Source organism: Mustela nigripes, chromosome 2 (genome assembly GCF_022355385.1).
Source record: "Mustela nigripes isolate SB6536 chromosome 2, MUSNIG.SB6536, whole genome shotgun sequence".
Lineage (NCBI taxonomy): Eukaryota > Metazoa > Chordata > Mammalia > Carnivora > Mustelidae > Mustela > Mustela nigripes.
The window spans coordinates 26,744,010-26,763,904 of NC_081558.1; the positions used below are offsets into that span (position 1 = coordinate 26,744,010).

The 19,895-nt window shown below is 40.4% G+C and overlaps 1 protein-coding gene and 1 pseudogene across 1 annotated transcript; one reads left to right on the forward strand and one right to left on the reverse strand.

Annotated features, from left to right (window-relative positions):
- Positions 1–1,301: 1,301 nt before the first annotated feature.
- On the reverse strand, positions 1,302–7,022 carry PDHB (pyruvate dehydrogenase E1 subunit beta). The gene is made up of 10 exons (XM_059390057.1): positions 6,916–7,022; positions 6,783–6,836; positions 4,976–5,083; positions 4,822–4,884; positions 4,686–4,721; positions 4,260–4,545; positions 3,528–3,638; positions 2,916–3,007; positions 2,143–2,284; positions 1,302–1,843 (listed from the first exon to the last, which is right to left on the reverse strand). Exons 1-10 carry the CDS (start codon positions 6,955–6,957, stop codon positions 1,698–1,700), a joined length of 1,080 nt encoding a protein of 359 aa, XP_059246040.1. The 5' UTR covers positions 6,958–7,022; the 3' UTR covers positions 1,302–1,697.
- Positions 7,023–7,612: 590 nt separating this feature from the next.
- Positions 7,613–7,688, forward strand: LOC132012595 (small nucleolar RNA U3; annotated as a pseudogene).
- The last annotated feature ends 12,207 nt before the right edge of the window (positions 7,689–19,895 follow it).

The window sequence follows — 19,895 nt, forward strand, 5'->3', positions numbered from 1 at the left end:
CATCTTAGACATTATTAACACTGTAGTCTGAAGCCTAGTTATGTCGTGGAGTGAGAGAAGCAACTGAGTTCTTCCTTTTCCATTCGGATAGACAGGCAAGTCAAGTCCGGAACCCTCTCTAGGTTCTAACAGGAATACCATTGTGGTTATAGAACTCAGGGCTGTGAAAGCAACCACTCGACTCATAGTTCCTTTTAGTTAGAGTATATTGGACAGGCAGAAAATGTTAAGATCAGGAAAAGCGCTTTCCGGATTAGAGGATCTCCTTAATCCTCAGCAATAAAGTCAAGTTTGTGGTTTGTGGGGGGGGGGGGGTTATTATTACAACACAAGTAAATTTGGCATCCACAGAAATCAGTTCTGATTTTTGAAAGATTTATCCAAATACATCATCTTTCTAATGTTACTCATTTATTAGATCCTTTATCCTATTATTTGTTTAAACCCTTAAATAAATTGCACTTTAAAGGATTATCAGTAATCCATTTAAAAATTCAAATACACACATCAGTGTTGGTTACTATGCAGAGAGAATGTCATTGTGTATAGTTTCATTTAATCTGTGATAAATGTTCAGCTGTATTTTTTATTAAAATAAACCATGTCAAGAAAATGTGTCTGTAGCTTGGCTAGGCATTTGAAGTGGGGATTTTTTGTGGGAACTTTTATAAAAAAATAGATCCATACAGTATTTCTGGTTTCCTTCTTACCTACCTGATGTCTCCTTTTTGTCATATTTTCCCTCTTAATTACTAAAAGCTAACAATCCTGTCTTGCTATTTAAATTAGGCACCCTTTGTATGCTTCTATAACTAATTGTGTTTTCTGTCTCAACTTTTTTTTTTTTTTTTTTTAAAGATTTTATTTATTTACTTGACAGAGAGAAATCACAAGTAGACGGAGAGGCAGGCAGAGAGAGAGGGAAGCAGGCTCCCCGCTGAGCGGAGAGCCTGATACGGGACTCGATCCCAGGACCCTGAGATCATGACCTGAGCCGAAGGCAGAGGCCTAACCCACTGAGCCACCCAGGCGCCCTCTGTCTCAACTTCTAAAGAGGACAGCATATGGTAGAATGTCTTTTTTGGCAATGGGAAAAATATTTGACATGAATTTTGGTTTATTTGGAGGGGAACCCGATTACAATTGGGCATTTGAAGAGTCTGTGGACAAGTTCCTGTTACAAATGTGATGGCAGTTTAGGTGATTAGTGTTGCTCATTTCTTAACAGAAATTCTTAGCAGAATTTTAAGACCTCCACCCACCCCATGTTTATTACTTCAAGAATATAAAATTACAATTAGTCATATTAGGAATTCTTTTATTCCTTATCAAAACAATTTAATAGTAAATGTAGATGATAGCTTTTACCTTTACATACAGGTTGTCCTTTTTGGATACATATTTCTGCAAAACTCTGCCACATTCATACCTGTCCTTATGAGAGGTTAAAATTTTACATTAGCCTTATTCAAAGAATGTGGTGATTGTAACAGACCAGAAAAAAACCCCATGGAGTCTAGGGCAGGAGAGGAGTTTTTTCCACATACAAGCACATTTAAATTCTTCCAAGTACAAAAACATATGTGTTGTTGCTTTAGAGATAACTTTATGAATCATAAGGTCTTACAGTACAATCCAGGTCAAGTAGACAGCAAGTATTTTAAGTAAATCCCAACGACTTGAAATTCAAGTCCAAACTAAATATTTAATGTTTTCTTTATTGCAAATATGATGTCTTTAACCTGAGGTATAGAGTTGTCTTCTAGAATCTTTGCATAAGGCATGGGGACGTCAGCACCAGTGACACGAACTGCAGGAGCATCCAGGAAATTGAATGCAGGGCCTAGGAGAGAAGGAGGCTAACTGAGAGGCAAGAAAAGCCACTGAGCACCACCACCTTCCCATAGGAGGTATGGCTCTCCAAAAGAGAGAAAATTCTAAAGGAATACTCATTACCAGGACTGTTTCTGGCTTTTTAAAAAACATTTACTCCTCCCCCACCAAAAACACCCATCGACCCAAATGAAAAATGCCAAGGTGACAAGTTAAGACTGTTGGCCTAGCTTCTAATCTCTGTCCAGTATCAAGGTACACACTATTTATTACAGTTTGAGTATTCTAGAACCAGTTTCTCTGAAATACCTTCCATGATCCTGGCACAAACTTCAGCTCCTACTCCAAACTGTGGCCAGCCTCCTTCCACAGTTACAAGATGATTGGTCTTCATGACACTGGCTTCTATTGTTTCAATGTCCATTGGTCTGATGGTTCGCATATTTATCACCTAAACAGACAACATAGATATGATTTGTAGAGCCACTGCACCACAAATGTAGTCTCATCCCCGTAATACCACTCCCTCTCTTACTTCCTGTTAATCTCTGGGTCTAGGAAGATCGAATCTGCCTATCCAAGAACAAAATGTAAAACGGGAAATTGTAATTAAAATGAAAATCTTTATCTCTACCACAAGTGGTTAAGAATTCACTTATCCTCCTTTGCTAACTTACTTCTTGTCAAAACAACTAATAACTACCAACTGACTGCTCACTGTGTACCAGGTGCTACACTGTGTGATTCCCACAACCACCCCAAGGGGACAGTAAGTGTATTCTCCTCAGTTTACAGCTGATGTGGCTGAGATTAAGAGTACAGATCTTGCCCAAGTGTAACCAGCAAGTGGCAGGTCCTGACATGAAGGAGTTAGACCCTGATTTCTAAGTCTGCCCCTCTCCTGAACTCCAGCTCCAAGGCTGGATTCCAACTTGAGAAAGAACCTACACAATAAAAAGCTAGGTATTTGCAAAGCAAGATTTTACACTCAGTTAACCTGTTAAAGAATTCAAACTCTTATTTCTGGGTCTTAATTTTAAAAGGAAACTTTCTGATTTTTCCAGAAGTGAATGTCCACATACCTCACATTCAATTCCCTCTTTGGATAGCACTGTTGCAGCTTCTAAGCAGTGGCCCACAGGTCTTGAATGGGCAACTACGGTTATGTGTGTCCCTGAAACAAAGTGGTCACAGATCAGAGGCCAGGTTGAAACCAAAGATGCTGTACTGCCCCACAGCCACTGTGGCTCTTGCTCATTTGTAAAATCTTCAACTCAACTCCATTCCAGGGAGGTGAGATGAAATACAAATCTACTGGACTGAGAATTAGGAAGCATAAATGGATAAGCAAAACAGGACACATTTTCTTAACTTGATCTCATCCTATAATTTCCTAATCAAAGTAAAAGGCAAGTAACTTCAAGAATGAATTTGACGAGGTGCGTCTGGCAGGCTCAGTCAGTTAAGCATCCAACTGTTGGACTTAAGCTTAAGTCATGATCTTAGGGTAATGAGATTAAGCCCTAGTCAAGCTCTGGGCTGGGCATAGAGCCTGCTTAAGATTCTCCCCCTATCTCTAGCCTGCCACTGCTGACCTTCCCCCACCTCTAAAAAAACAAAAAAAAAGAATTTGACCAACATAAATACAGGGGCTAGATTACAAATAATATTTAAGATGTACTAAGTGCTCTTACCTTGTCTTTCTATTTTGGCTTTTCCAATGGGAATCAGAAAATCTTTTGACTGAGCTTCTGAGGGTAATTCAAAAGGAACTCCATACATCAATTCATTCTCTAGCACCACCACTGAAAAATACAAATATTTAACAGAAGTAACTACATGACCAAATGTATATACAACACTATGACTCATTTTGCAAAAAGTTTCACTGTGAAAGTAGGAAGCCTCACAACTATTGTGTCTAGTAGCCTTGAGAGGATGGTTTAGGTACCAACATTTATATTCTGGTCAATCCTAATTTTATCTATTGTAGTTAAATCAGCATTGTAGGTACCTAGCAGGCCCCTTTACAGTCAGAAAAGCAAAAACAAAACAACCTTTTTGAAAACGGTCTTTACCATATCTCTAAATCATTAATTGACTTTTTTTTTTTTTTTAAAGATTTTATTTATTTATTTGACAGAGAGAGATCACAAGTAGGCAGAGAGGCAGACAGAGAGAGAGAGGAGGAAGCAGGCTCCCCACTGAGCAGAAAGCCCGATGCGGGACTTGATCCCAGGACCCTGAGATCATGACCCGAGCCGAAGGCAGCGGCTTAACCCATTGAGCCACCCAGGCGCCCCATTAATTGACATTTTATATGATATATCTAAGCCTAACTAGAAGCTTTAACGGCTTCCCTCCAGGCAAAGATTGCGACTTAGTTCTTTAAGGTTCAAAAGAGACCCAAGGGTCATTCTACTGACCTGGATTATTATCCCGAATGGCTGATTTAATAAGTCCTTTTGCATCCTCTGAATTCCAGGGGCTGACGACCTTTAGGCCTGGGCAGTGCCCATACCAGGCAGCAAAGCACTGTGAGTGCTGGGCAGCCACTCCTGCTGAGGCACCATTGGGCCCCCTGAAGACTATGGGCACAGGCTGAAGGCCCCCCGACATGTAGTAGGTCTTGGCAGCTGAGTTTATAACCTGGTCAATGGCTTGCATAGAGAAATTGAAGGTCATAAATTCACAAATGGGCCTCAACCCAGCCTGTCAAATCAGAAACAAAGATCTTTGAAAAACTGAAAAGTGATAAAAAGTGGCAACCACTCCAAAATTCAAACGATATTTTTAAAAGGTCATGTTAAAAGAAGTATCTTTGGATGAGATTCATAAAGAGGATTACATACCATAGCTGCACCCACAGCAATTCCAGCAAAGCCCATCTATAAGTAAAATATAAACACAAGTGAAAATGCATAAAAATCAGAACAGCGTACACTTTAACATGCCCCTGAAAGGTCCGCTTCCTGATGGAAGACTTACTTCAGATATGGGAGTGTCTATGATCCTCTTATCTCCGTATTTCTTCCACAGGCCTCGACTAACCTAAAATTACACGATGATCTCATTACTTTTAAGTGTATATGGGGGCCAAAAGCCACCTCAATGTATATTGCTTTATTGTATTTTGGGTTACCTTATATGCCCCATCATACTGGGCAACTTCTTCCCCAAGCAGAAATACCTTCTCATCTCTTTCCAGCTCCTCATCCATACCTTGGTTTATAGCATCACGAACTGTCACCTGTCACAGGTATGGGGAAAACAATCAACAAGGATGACTGCAGAATTATCTCAGATACTACTGAGGTTCTCTCCTTTTATAATTACCTAGGTTGCCTACAGCACATAATATAAAAACTATCGCTAGAACAGGCTTCTCTTTAAAAGTTCAAAGAATTAGAAAAGTAACATTTTTATCATACAGCCTCACTGGATTTGTTAGTGAGTTTACTGAACTTTTTTTTTTTTTAAAGATTTTATTTATTTATTTGACAGACAGAGATCACAAGTATGCAGAGAGGCAGAGAAAGAGAGAGGGGGGAAAGCAGGCTTCCTGCTGAGCAGAGAGCCTGATGTGGGGCTCAATCCCAGGACCCCGGGGATCATGACCTGAGCCAAAGGCAGAGGCTTTAACCCACTGAGCCACCCAGGCACCCCCCCGAACACTTTTTTCTTGATGTGCCTCTAAACTTAACAAAAATCTCTTTACTGGCCAGACCAGCTCATAAGTAGTTTCCTAAGTAGAAATTATACTGGGTTGTTTATTTCCACACTTGGTATAGCGTGGGACAGAGAACTGTTAAGGAGGCCCATATAAAACTATGTTTTGAGCACTCACTAGGTACCAGGCACTTCCAAACACTACCTTCAGAATCTACAAGTTATTTTACTAAACAGACTGGTAGAATCCTCTAATTAAAAAAAAAAGGGGGGGGAGAGTGGGAAATTCCTCAAAGAGTTGAACACAGAATTACTATATGATCCAACAATTCCAATTCTAGATGGATGCTCAAAAGAAATAAAAGCAGGGACTCAGACACTTGCACACCAATGTTCTCAGCAGCATTATTCACAAATCCAAAAGGTGAAAACACCCAAATATCCATCAACAGATGAATGGATGAACAAGATGTGGTATATGCATAAGACAGAATATTAGCCTTAAAAAAAGAAATGAAGGGCGCCTGGGTGGTTCAGTGGGTTAAGCCTCTGCCTTCGGCTGGGGTCATGATCTCAGGGTCTTGGGATGGAGCCCGGAATGGGGCTCTTTGCTCAGCGGGGAGCCTGCCTCCCTGCCTACTTGTGATCTGTCAAATAAATAAATAAAATCTTTTAAAAAAATGAAATTCTGACACATGCTGTAACATACGTGAACCTTGAAAACAACCATGCAAAGTGAAATAAAGCAGACCTAAAAGAACAATGTAGGATTCCACTTACAGGACGTACCTAGAATAGATAAATTCACAGGCCCAGAAAGTGCAATAGAGGTTACCAGGAGCTGGGGGATATGGGAAGTTCCTGTTTAAGGGGTAGAGTTTCTGGTTGTGATGGTGACAAAGTTCTAAAGACGGATGGTGGTGACGGTCTCACAACGCAGTAATTGGACTTAGTGCCGCTGAATATACACTTCAAAATGGGAACATTGGATTTATGTATTTTAGTACAGTAAAGATTTAAAAGGCGGGTGAGGGAAGAAGCGTCAAGTCTAGTGTAGTCAGACCGCCCCACAGATTCCCAATGAGCCTGGCGGGGGTGATATGCTGGTGTGTCCGGTGCTGGGTCCCAACAGAAGCACGACGAATCCCAGGCTGGACGTCGGAATCCGTAGACTCCAGGGCCCGCCGCTGTCCCTCTCCCCATGGCGCAGGCGCGTCCCCCGCCTCCGCCCGGAGATGGACGGCCCCCTCCCTGGCCCGGCGGGCGTCCAGGCCACTTACCTGCAGCGCCGCCGGCGCCGTCCGGTGGAAGCGCCTCCTCAGCAGCCCGGAGACCTGGCGGGGAGAGAGAAGACGCTGAGAGGGGACGCAAGGTAGGCAGGAATCGCGCGCAGGCACGCGTGCCGCTGTGTACCTGTTCAAGGGGTCTCCGCATCAGGCCAGACACTGCCGCCATCTTGACTGTGTCCTCTAGCCGTCGCCGAATGACAACACAGCAGGACCGCAGTCTAGTCAGGCCCCGCCTCCCCCGCCAGCTCGAGCCAATGGCAGGGCGCGGCGCCTGCGTGCTCTGCCCATCCCCTCAGGGGTGAGGGGCCGAGGGGCGGGGCTGAGGTGGCGCGTTGGGTGGTTCCACAGCTGTTTCTCGGGTGGACTCTCCGAACTTCCTCGGGAGCGGGAGGTTGCTGCATTGCGGGCTGCGTGTCGGGGACGCTTTCATAAGTGGTGCTTGAAGCACGGAGACGGAAAGTCAGACTCTAAGGAACATAACTTGAGGCTGTTAGGTCAGCCTTTTGAGGGCACTGAAACCCTCAGGGCACCAGAGGTCGCTTGCGCACTCTCTAGTGACAGGGAACTTAACCACCTTAGGAGCGAGTCCGGTCTTCCGCGACCGCGCTCAGTCTGTTCCCTGGAATGCGAACCAGAGCTTTCACTGATGCATTAAGCACCTACTGTGTGCCAAGCATTGTGGTAAGCGCTTTACAGCTCCTTTAATTCTCACAGGAACCCTCTCAGGTGATTGCTGTTACCTCCAGTTGTCCTCAAGTCACTTTGGGTTGTCAGTCCTCACAAAGTCTCAGAAAGTCCTTCATCCAAAATTTTCAACCTTCAAGACTATACTTTCAGGGATCATTTCTATAGTTTGTTACTAGAGAAGTTTCTATGAATGTGTAGAGTACCCAAAATTTTCAACCTTCTATGGGCTTGACCAAATTATTGATTGATTGATTGATTGATTTATGGCTTGGGCATTTCAAACGAGATTTATTAAGAGGGATTTTTCACTCACCCTCCCTTTTCAGACATAATTTAAACACAGTGAAATGCGCATTCCTACCACCTCAAAGTTCCCTCCATGTTTCCTCCCAGTCATTCCCCACACATCACCTGCACAGGGAACCACAGATCTAATTTCCATCATTGTAACTTAATTTGCCTGTTCTCGAACTTGAAATAAAGGCAATTATAAGACGCATACTCTTGTGTCTGGCTCAGCAAAGTGTTTTTGAGATTTATCCATGTTGAGTGTATCAGTAGTTTACTAATTTTTTTTTTTTTTTTTAATAATCTTTACACTCAGCATGGTGTTGGAACTCATGAACCCCCTGAGATCGAGAACTGCAAGCTCTTCTGACTGAGCCGGCCACTTGCCCCTCCTCCATTTGTTTCTGATTTAACATATCTAAGAAATCATTCCTAAATTCAATATCGTGAAGCGTTTTTCCTATATTTTCTTCTAGGAGTTTTATAGTATTAGCTCTTATGTTTAGGTCTTTGACCCCTTTTGAGTTAATTTTTGTATTCCATATAAAGTCGGGCCCAATTTCATTCTTTTGCATGTAGATATCCAGTTTTCCCAATACCATTTGTTGAAAACACTGTCCTTTCCATGTTGACTGTCATGGTACCCTTGTTGAAAATGATTTGGCCATATATGGGAGAGTTTTCTTTTGACCTTTCTAGTTTATTTTTTGGTTTCCATGCCTATATTTATGTCAGTACCACACAGGTTTGTTTTGTTTTGTTTTTAAAGATTTTATATATTTATTTGACAGAGAGAGAGAAGGAGGAGCAGCAAAGGGAAAAGAATAAGCAGATTCCCTGCTAAGTGGGGAGCCCAATGCAGGGCTCAATCCCAGGACCCTGAGATCATAACTGGAGCCAAAACCAAGGGTTAGACGCCCCACTGACTGACCCACCCAGGCGCCCCAGTACCACACTGTTTTGATTACTATAGCTTGGTAGTAAGTTTTGAAATCAGAAGTTGAGTCCTCCAGCTTTGTTATTCTTTTTCAAGATTATTTTGTCTAGTTGAGGTTCCTTGAGATTCCATGTGAACTTTAGGATGGGTTTTACTATTTCTGTAAACACTGTCATTAGGATTTTTTTTTTTTAAAGATTTTATTTATTTATTTGACAGAGAGAAATCACAAGTAGATGGAGAGGCAGGCAGAGAGAGAGAGAGGGAAGCAGGCTCCCTGCCGAGCAGAGAGCCCGATGCGGGACTCGATCCCAGGACTCTGAGATCATGACCTGAGCCGAAGGCAGCGGCTTAACCCACTGAGCCACCCAGGCGCCCCTGTCATTAGGATTTTGATAGAGATTGCACTAGATCTGTAGATTGCTTTGGGTGGTGTTGACATCTTAACAATATAAAGCCTTCCAGTCTATGAACACAGGATATCTTTTATGTATTTGTGTTGTCTTCAGTTTCCTTTAACAGTGTCTTATAGTTTCCAGTGTTTAAGTCTTTAGCCTCCTTGGTTAAGTTAATTCCTAATTATTATGTTCTTTTGGATGCTATTATGAGTGGAATGCTTTTCTTTTTTTCTTTTTTTTAAGATTTTATTTATTTATTTGACAGAGAGAGATCACAAGTAGGCAGAGAGGCAGGCAGAGAGAGAGGAAAGGAAGCGGGCTCCCTGCTGAGCAGAGAGCCCGATGCGGGACTCGATCCCAGGACCCCGGGATCATGACCTGAGCCGAAGGCAGCAGCTCAACACACTGAGCCACCCAGGTGCCCCCCTGGAATGCTTTTCTTAATCCCCTTTTCATCTTATCCATTGTCAGTGTATAGAAATGCACCTGATTTTTGAGTGCTGATTTCATATCCTTGCTGAATTTTATTCTAACAGGTGTGTGTGTGTGTGTGTGTGTGTAATCTTTGGGATCAGGCTCCCCACTGAGCAGGGAGCCCATTGTGGAACTCGATCCCAGGACCCTGAGATCATGACCTGAGCCGAAGGCAGAGGCTTAACCCACTGAGCCACCCAGGTGCCCCTTTGGGATTTTCTATGTATAAGTTCATGCCATCTGTAAAAAGAAATAATTTTGTGTCTTCCTTTCCAGTTTGGATTTTATTTTATTTTTCTTGCCTAATTGCTCTGACTAGAGCTTCCAATACTATATTGAGTAGAAGTATCAAAAGCAGGCATCTTTGTCTGCTTCCTGATCTTAGAGGAAAAATGTTCAGCGTTTCACCATTGAGCTAGCTGATTTTAACTATAGGTTTTTTATATATGGGCTTTATTATGTTGAGGTGGTTTCTTTCTATTTCTAGCCCAACAAATGTTTTTAACATGAAAGGGTGTTGAATTTTGGCATATACTTTTTCTGTATCCAGGAAGTTTTCCCCCCTTCATTCTGTTTATGTGATCTATTTCATTGATTGATTTTTGCATAATAAGATTATTTTCTTACTGTTGTCTTCAGAGCACTGTTTATGGATTCCGTATACAAGTCTTTTGTCAGATATGTGATAGGCAAACATGTTCTTCAGTTTATGGGTTGTCTTTTCATCCTGTAAAGATACTTCACAGGCAAGAGTTTTTAATTTTGATGAAGTCCAATTTTTCAACTTTTTTCTTTTATGGATTATGCTTTTATTGGTGTCATATATGAGAAATTTTTATCTAACACCAGCATAACAAAGATTTTTCTTCTTTTTTATAAAAGTACTATGGTTTTGTTGTGCTCGCTTTGGCAGCACATATACTAAAAAGTACTATGGTTTTGTTTTCCATTTAGATCTATGATCTATTTTAATTTTTGTATAATATTTAGGTTTAGGTTGACATCTTTGTTTTTTTTCCTCAAGTATGTCCAATTATTCCAATACCATTTGTTGAGAGAACTACTTTTTCGATTGAATTGTTTTTGCATATTTGTCAAAAATCATTTAGCCAAACTTGTGTAGATGTATTTCTAGAGTCTATCCTGTGCCATTGTTCTGTAACTCGTCCCTTCTCCTCCAGTACCATACTGTCTTGATAGCTATAGCTATATTGTAATGCCTAAAATCAGGTAGTGTGATTCCTATTACATTTTTCTTCTTCAAAATCATTTTGGTTATTTTAGTTTTTTACCCTATAATATAAATTTTAGAATCAGCTTGACTGCAGTTCACTCCTTTGTGTTGTTGCTTACCCATTTCATTGATGGATACCTAGGCTGTTCCCAGTTTGAGGCTATTATGGATAAAGCTGCTATGAATATACATATTTTTTTAAATATTTTATTTATTTATTTGACAGAGATTACAAGTAGGCAGAGAGGCAGGCAGAGAGAGGAGGAAGCAGGCTCCCTGCTGAGCAGAGAGCCCGACGTGGGGCTCGATCCCAGGACGCTGGGATCATGACCTGAGCCGAAGGCAGAGGCTTTAGCCCACTGAGCCACCCAGGTGCCCCTGAATATACATATTAAAGTCATTATGAGGCCTATGTTTCTGTTTCTCTTGGAGTGAAATTCTGGGTCATAGATAGAGCAGGTATATGTTCAGTTTTACAAGAAATGCCAAATAATGGGGGTCCTGGGTGGCTCAGTGGGTTAGGCCTCTGCCTTTGGCTCAGGGTCCTGGGATAGAGCCCCACATCGGGCTCTCCGCTCTGCAGGGAGCCTGCTTCTCCCTCCCACTCTGTCTGCCTCTCTGCCTACTTGTGATCTCTCCCTGCAAATAAATAAATCTTTTAAAAAAAGGAAAAAAGAAAGAAATGCCAAATAATTCTCCAAAGTGGTGGTACTATTTTATATTCCTTCCACCAAGATGAGCACATTTCAGTTACTCCAAATATATATTTTTTAAGATTTGTGTTTATTTATTTGAGAGAAAGCAGGAGAGTGGGGTGAGGGGTCTAGGGAGGAGATTCCCTGCTGAGCAGTGAGCACGATTCAGGGCTTGATCTCCGGAGTCCAGGATCATGACTAGAGCCTAAGGCAACCTCTTAACTAAGGTGCTCCAAATCTTTACCAACATATGATGATATCAGTTTTTAAGATTTTGCTATCCTGTTGGGTATGGGTTTATATCTCATGTTGTTTTAATTTTTGTTTCCTTGATTATCAACAGTGTTGAGCACCTTTCCATGTGCTTAATGTCTGTCAACCTCTTTTAAGAAAGTGACCACAGCAGAATTTAAACTTCACACGAAAAGCCTCAGTGAATGAATGTCTCCTTTTGTTCCCTCAGGATGAAGCAGAGAAGACATGCTTTGTATTCAGGGACAGGTGGCATATTAGTGATTATTCTTATTTTATCAACAACAATGCCTCTGGTTTCTTTTTCTTTTTCTTTTTTAGATTTTATTTATTTATTTGAGAGAGAGAGAATGAGAGAGAGAAAGCATGAGAGGGGAGAGGTCATCGGGAGAAGCAGACTCCCCGCTCAGCAGGGAGCCCGATGTGGGACTCAATCCTGGGACTCCAGATTCATGACCTGAGCTGAAGGCAGCTGCCCAACCAACTGAGCCACCCAAGCACCCAATGCCTCTGGTTTCTATGATACGTTATAAATACATTTTTATGAAAGTGATCTTATCTTTCCTCACAGGTTAAAAAAGTGGGAAACCCTGTACCAAATTCATATATAAATGAATATTGGATAAGGAAATTTTTAAAAAGTAGAAATAGGGAAAAACTAGAAGCATTTGCATATCCATCAGTTGGGAACTGGTTTAATGAAGCATGTTACATCCCTTCCATGGAATATCACTCTTCTGTTAATAAAAATGGGAGAATGAAGCAGACCTACATGTACAGATCTATACATATATACCATATGTACTTATTGGAAACAATCTCCAAACAAGATGAGATATGAACTGAAAAAAATGCAATCCTGGGCACTTGAATGTCTCAGTTGGTTAAGTGACTGCCTTAGGCTCAGGTCATGATCCTGGGGTCCTGGGATGGAGTCCCACATTGGGCTTCCCCTGCTCTGCTGGGAGCCTCTTTCTGCCTGTCCTCCTGCTTAGGCTCTCTCTCTGTGTCAAATAAATAGAAAAATGGAATCCCATTTGTGTAATAAAATACAGGAATAAAAATATTTACTCATAAAAAAAGTGTTTTGAAAGAATTCATAAGAAATTGTGAAGAGAGGCTTAACAGTTGAGGGGTAGAATTTGACTAATAGAGATCAAGAAATGTTTTACTTGTCTTTTTTTTTAATTTTTAAAATTTTTATTTTTTATTTATTTATTATTTATTATTTATTTAATTATTATTTATTATTTATTATTTATTTATTATTATAATTTATTTATTATTTTTATTTATTTATTTATTTATTTTTAAAAATATTTTATTTATTTGACAGAGATCATAAGTAGGCAGAGAGGCAGGCAGAGAGAGAGAGAAGGAAGCAGGCTCCCCACTGAGCAGAGAGCCCAACTTGGGGCTTGATCCCAGGACCCTGGGATCATGACCTGAGCCAAAGGCAGAGGTTTTAACCCACTGAGCCACCCAGGCGCCCCTTTTTAAAAAATATATTTTATTTATTTATTTGACAGAGAGAGAGAGAGATCACAAGTAGGCAAAGAGACAGACAGAGAGAGGGGGGAAGCAGGTTCCCTGATGAGCAGAGAGCCTGATGCGGGACTTGATCCCAGGGCCCTGAGATCATGACCTGAGCCGAAGGCAGAGGCTTAATCCACTGAGCCACCCAGGCACCGCTTACTTTTCTTTTTATACCTTTTATATAGTATTTTTTTTAATAGTGAGAATATTTTTCTTTAATTTATTGTTAATTAGCATACACAATTCATAAAATTACAGACCAAATAATATACTGGGAAATCTTTGTCACAGACATGGCAATATATTTATATAAATACTTAATACATAAAGAATTCCTAAGGAGTAAGGAGAAACCACTAAAATCCCAATAGAAAATGGAAAAAGAGGGGCGCCTGGGTGGCTCAGTGGGTTAAGCCGCTGCCTTCGGCTCAGGTCATGATCTCAGGGTCCTGGGATCGAGTCCCGTATCGGGCTCTCTGCTCAGCGGGGAGCCTGCTTCCTCCTCTCTCTATCTCTCTGCCTACTTGTGATCTCTCTCTGTCAAATAAATAAATAAAATCTTTAAAAAAAAAAAAAAAGAAAGAAAATGGGCAAAGAGCATGAAGAGGACACTTTCACAAAGTAGTAGAAACGATAGCAAACATGAATTATGTAAAAAAAAAAAACAAAACAACAAAACATGAATTATGTCTGACTTCACTCATACCCAAAGGGATAGAATTTAAAACATCAATGAGACCCCATTTTTTGGTCCTTCAAATTATTAAATATTTGACAAAGTTTATCCATATTTATAAGGGTTCAGGGAAATGGACACTCATACACAGTATTAATTGTTCGAGTGTTTCTGAAAAGCATTTTGTTAATCAATCCTTAAGAACCTTCAAATAAATATGTTCATCCATATAAATAAATGTGTTTATATTTTATAATATATACATATTCCTTTGGCCTAGCTATTCTACTTGTAAGGATTTATCCTCTTAAATCTTGGTTGCTTCTGATTAATTTATGTGAAAATATTCATATAGTAGGACAGTTTTTCAACTATTTAAATATCTGGAAAAATACTTAGATAAATTAGGATATATCCAGATGTTGAAATATTACATAATACCTGAAATTCTATTTTTAAAGAATTAATATGCAAAAGTATTTATGAAATAATATTAAAGGAAAAAAGCAGGATAAAAATAGTTTGAAATATAATCCGAATTTTATCTAGAAGTATGTATGCATAGAAAAATGCTTGGAAGGGATAATATGTAATAGCTTAACAGATTTAAAAATAAAAGGAAGATTTTTAATTATGATCAAAATATGATTTATTATTTTTACATATTTTTCATCTATTAATTTGCCTTTATGTTTTATATTTTATTTTTAATTCCAAAAATATTTTTGAGTAGGAGATTTTTTTCATTATAGGAAAAAAAAATTCAAGTACAGAAAGTTAAAAAGTGGGGCACCTCGGTGGCTCAGTGGGTTAAGCCTCTGCCTTAGGCTTGGGTCATGATCTCAGGGTCCTGGGATTGAGCCTCGCATTGGGCTCCCTGCTCAGCAGGGAGCATACTTCCCTCTCTATCTCTGCCTGACTCTCTGCCTACTTGTGTTCTCTGTCTGTCAGATGAATAAATAAAATCTTAAAAATATATATAAAAAAAAAAGTTAAAAAGTACTTGCCCTACCCTCCCCCAACCTTCGTTACCTTGCTTCCTCTCCCCACTTCGCCAGCCACTATGACTCATTTCTTCTGTGTATTTACAAGAAGGACCATTTGTGTATAAGCATGTATATCTGGATCTCTCTTTGTTTACACGAAGATTAGCTTTTTGAAAACATATTTTTAAGTGAGCATACAGTAAAGTTCTGTGTGTGTGTGTGTCCAGCTTGAAGAGTTTTGAAGCTGACAACCACAGTGAGGATACAGAACAGTCCTATGATCCCCAAAACTCCCTCCTTCTCTTCTCACAAAGCCCACTCCTTGCTCCCATCCCCAATAACCACTAATCTGTGTTATTGCCATACTACTGCCTTTTCCAGAATGTTATATAAATGAAATCATACAGTATATAACTTTGGAGTCTGACTTCTTTCACTCACATAATACTTTTGAGATTCATCCAAGTTGTCATGTGTATCAGTAGTTCATTGTTTGTTCTTGCTGAGTAGTACTCAACTGTATGCATGTACCACAACTGGTTTATCCATTTGCTTGTTGAGGGACATTTGAATTGTTCCCAGTTTTTGGCAATGCTGAATAGAGCAAATTCAAAAAAAATTTTATAGGGTTTTATGTAAATGTATGTTTGTATTTCTCTATGGTGTGGGATTGGGATTGCTGGGTCATATGGTGCATGTATTTAACTTTTTTTTTTTTTTTTTTTTTTTGACAGACAGAGATCACAGGTAGGCAGAGAGGCAGGCAGGGGGTAGGGGGGAAGCAGAGAGCCCAATGTGGGGCTCGATCCCAGGACCCTGAGATCATGACCTGAGCCGAAGGCAGAGACTTTAACCCATTGAGCCACCCAGGCACCCCACATGTATTTAACTTCTAAGAAAGTGTCAAACTGCTTTCTAGAGTGGCTGTACCATTTTTTATTCTCACCACCAGTGTATGAGAGTTCCAGCTGCTCCATATCCTCTCCAACATTTGGTAGTATAATTTGTTTGTTCTTTTTGCTTTTTTGCCATTCTGTTAGGTGTTTAGTAATATCATCATGGTGATTTTTTTAAAAGATTTTATTTATTTATTTATTTTAAGATTTAATTTATTTATTTGACAGAGATCACAGGTAGGCAGAGAGAGAGAGAGGAAGGGAAGCAGGCTCCCTGCCGAGCAGAGAGCCTGATGGAGGGCTCCATCCCAGGACGCTGGGATCATGACCCGAGCCGAAGGCAGAGGCTTAACCCACTGAGCCACCCAGGCGCCCCAAGATTTTATTTACTTATTTGAGAGAGAGACAGTGAGAGAGAGCATGAGAGGGGAGAAGGTCAGAGGGAGAAGCTGACTCCCAATGGAGCTAGGAGCCTGATGCGGGATTCAATCCCAGGAGTCCAGGATCATGACCTGAGCCAAAGGCAGTTGCTTAACCAACTGAGCCACCTAGCGCCCCATTATCACCGTGGTTTTAATTTGCATTTCCTAATGGCTAATGATATTGAACATCTCTTCAACAACTCATTGGCCACTTCTATGTCATCTTGGTGAAATACCTGTTTAAATCCCTTGCCCATTTTTTATTAGGTCATTTGAAAGTTTCTCACAGTTGAGTTATATATATATATGTATATATATATATATACATATATATATATATATTCTGGATACAAGTTCTGTGTTGAATATCTAACTTTCAAATATTTTCTCACAGTCTGTGGCATATCTTTTCATTTTCTTAACAGTGTCTTTTGTAGAGAAAAAGTCTTAAAATTATATGAAATTCAATTCCCCAAATTTGTCTTTTATGGGTCACATTTTGGTATCTTATCTCAGAACTCTTTGCCTAACACCAGATTGCAAAGGTTTTCTTTGATGTTTCCTTCTAAAGTTTTATAGTTTTACATTTAGATCTATAATCCATTTTGAGTTAATTTGTATTTTTTTAAGATTTTATTTATTTGACAGACAGAGGTCATAAGTAGAGAGAGGCACACAGAGAGAGTGGGGAAGCAGGCTCCCCGCCGAGCAGAGAGCCCGATGGGGGGCTCGATCCTAGGACCCTGGGATCATGACCTAAGCTGAAGGCAGAGACTTAACCCACTGAGCCACCCAGGTGCCTGGAGTTAATTTGTATTTAATGTGTGAGGTTTAGGTCCTGAATTTTCTTTTTTTGCAGATGGTGTCCATTTGTTTCAACATCATTTGGTAAAAAGACCATCTTTTCTCCATTGAGTTACCTTTGCACCTTAGTTGACTGTTTTGTGTGGGTCTATAGTTGGACTGCCTGTTCTGTTCCATTGATCTCTATGTTTATCCCTTCAATATTATACTGCCTTAATTACTTTAGCTGTGTCAAGTAGTATAAGTCTTCCAACATTACTCTTCTTTTTCAAAATTGTTTTTATAATCAGCTTATCTCCACCTACAAAAAAAATAGAATTTCGATTGAAATAGTGAGGAAACTAGAACATTTTTGGATGAACTATATCCTAACTATACTATCTTCCAACCACTTTCACAACATGTCTCTCCCTTAACTTTGTTTTCTTTGATTTCTTTCATTGGACTATTGTAGTTTTCAACTTTCAGGACTTGCACATATCTTATTAGATTTATGTCTAAGTATTTCTGTCCTTTTAGACTATTGTAAATGATGTGTAAAACTTTTTCATTTTCCAGTTTTTTACTGCTAATATATCAAAATATAGTGGTTTCCAGTGGTTGGACATTTAATCTGCAACCTTGCTGGGGTGCCTGGGTGGCTCAGTGGGCTAAAGCCTCTGCCTTCGGCTCAGGTCATGATCCCAGGGTCCTGGGATCAAGCCCGGAATTGGGCTCTCTGCTTAGCAGGGAGCCTGCTTCCCCTCTCTCTCTGTCTGCCTCTCTGCCTGCCTCTCTGCCTACTTGTAATGGCTCTGTCAAATAAATAAATAAAATCTTAAAAAAAAAAAATCTGCAACCTTGCTATATTCATTTATTATTTCTGGAAGCTTTTTTGTAGGTTCCATAGGATTGCCCACATAGGCAATTATGTTGTCTGTGAAAGAGATGATTTTTCATGTGGGTCTTTAATCCTATATTTCAGGCAAATAAATATAGAGCTAAAGCAAATGTGACAAATGACAAGAGCTGTGGCATCTAAGTGGTATGTGGAAATTCATTGCAGTATTCTTTCACCTGTTCTGTATGTTTGAAAGTTTTTCATGATAAATTTGGGGGGGAAGGGAAAGTGAGTGTTCCACCTGTCCCTGTCTCTTTTGCGATGTCTCCCCCCACCCCCAACCCAGGACAAGCACCCTTAGTGGTTTCCTGCTTCTTTTTAGGGGTTCTGAAGGGGATATTATGGGTGTGTACACATGCACGCGCTCGTACGCACACGCATCGGTCCATAGGATTATTTCTGATACTGCTGATAGAATTTAGTTTCTGTAAGTTCTAGAAGCAGAGCTGTTGAGGAAAAGCCATCCGGGTGAATTCCCCCAGTCCCTTCCCCAGGTGGCGGTGACTATTTCAGTACTCAGGCTCAGCCCTAGAGGGCGCCCGCTCCCCTTGAGTGGCCGTAGCAAGCCGCAGAAGGCGCGGAAGCCACTGTGTCAGGCCAGCCATGTGACTCGTGAAACGTGAGGCCTCCAAAAGTGTAAATACGTCTGTTTTCCGGCCTTAGCCACATTTTCTGTGGGTTGCAAAACTCAGACTATGAGCCCACATTTTGGCTTCGCCGCAGCAAAGGCTGAAAGAGGGGAAGGTTGCCCAGAAAGCTTCACCCACATGCTGTACCGTGAACTTTTAAAGGATGGATACGGTGCCCCATTTCCAGGAGCTGTGTAGCATCCTAAACATTTTGACGCTGATTACTTGACTAGATTAAAAAGATGTTTTTTGGCTGAAGGAAAGCCATTTTGTTCAATACGTTAGCACCTATTTATAATACTGTGTTGGAAGATGTCTCTGAATTAATAACACCAGTCTTATTCTATGTGTAGTTGTTATTTTTAGGTGGACAGAATTTCACATTTTCTCTGGATCTGTGTAAAAATGAACTGTATTATAATAGTGAGTGTATAACTTTAAAACTGCACTTAAGTCGGGGTGCTTGACTGGTTCAGTCCCTAGAGCATGAGACTCTTGATCTGGAGGTTGTTGGGTCAAGCCACCCATTGGTGTAGAGATTACTTAAATTCTTTAAAAAAAAAATCTATTTAAGGGGCGCCTGCGTGGCTCTGTCAGTTAAGCGTCTGCCTTCAGCTTAGGTTGTGATCCCTGGGTCCTGCGATCAGGTTCTTCCAGCCACGGAGGGCTCCTTGCTCAGAGAGAGCGCGCTTTGCCTCCCCACCTCTACCCTTCCCACTTGCGCTCACTCTCTCTCACTCTCTCTATCTCTAATAAATGACTATTTTTTTTTAAAGGATATTTATTTAGGGTGATATTTATTTGACAGAGAGAGATCACAAGTAGGCAGAGAGGCAGGCAGAGAGAGAGAGAGGAGGAGGCAGGCTCCCTGCCGAGCAGAGAGCCCGATGCGGGACTCGATCCCGGGACACGAGATCATGACCCGAGCTGAAGGCAGCGGCTCAACCCACTGAGCCACCCAGGTGCCCCAATAAATGACTATTTTTAAAAAAATTTAAGAATGTATTTAAATCAATACCAATACATAAATAACAAGCTTAAGTTAATAAAATAGAAATGTTTTATTTATTTATTTACTGCTCAGAAAGGTTTGCTGACTGAATGTAACAGCTCAGTTCCAGGTAATGAAAGAACAATTATTAGTTGCAGTGTCTTTCTAGGTATTTACAGTAGAATTATCTTGGCTCTGTTCTAATTGTTGCTTTGACTTAAAAAGTGCTATAGTACTCCCCTCATGGTAAAGGAATGAATGTAACAGTCTTTCCTTTTTTTTGTTTGTTATTTTGTTTTTAATTTTTAGCTGTTACTGC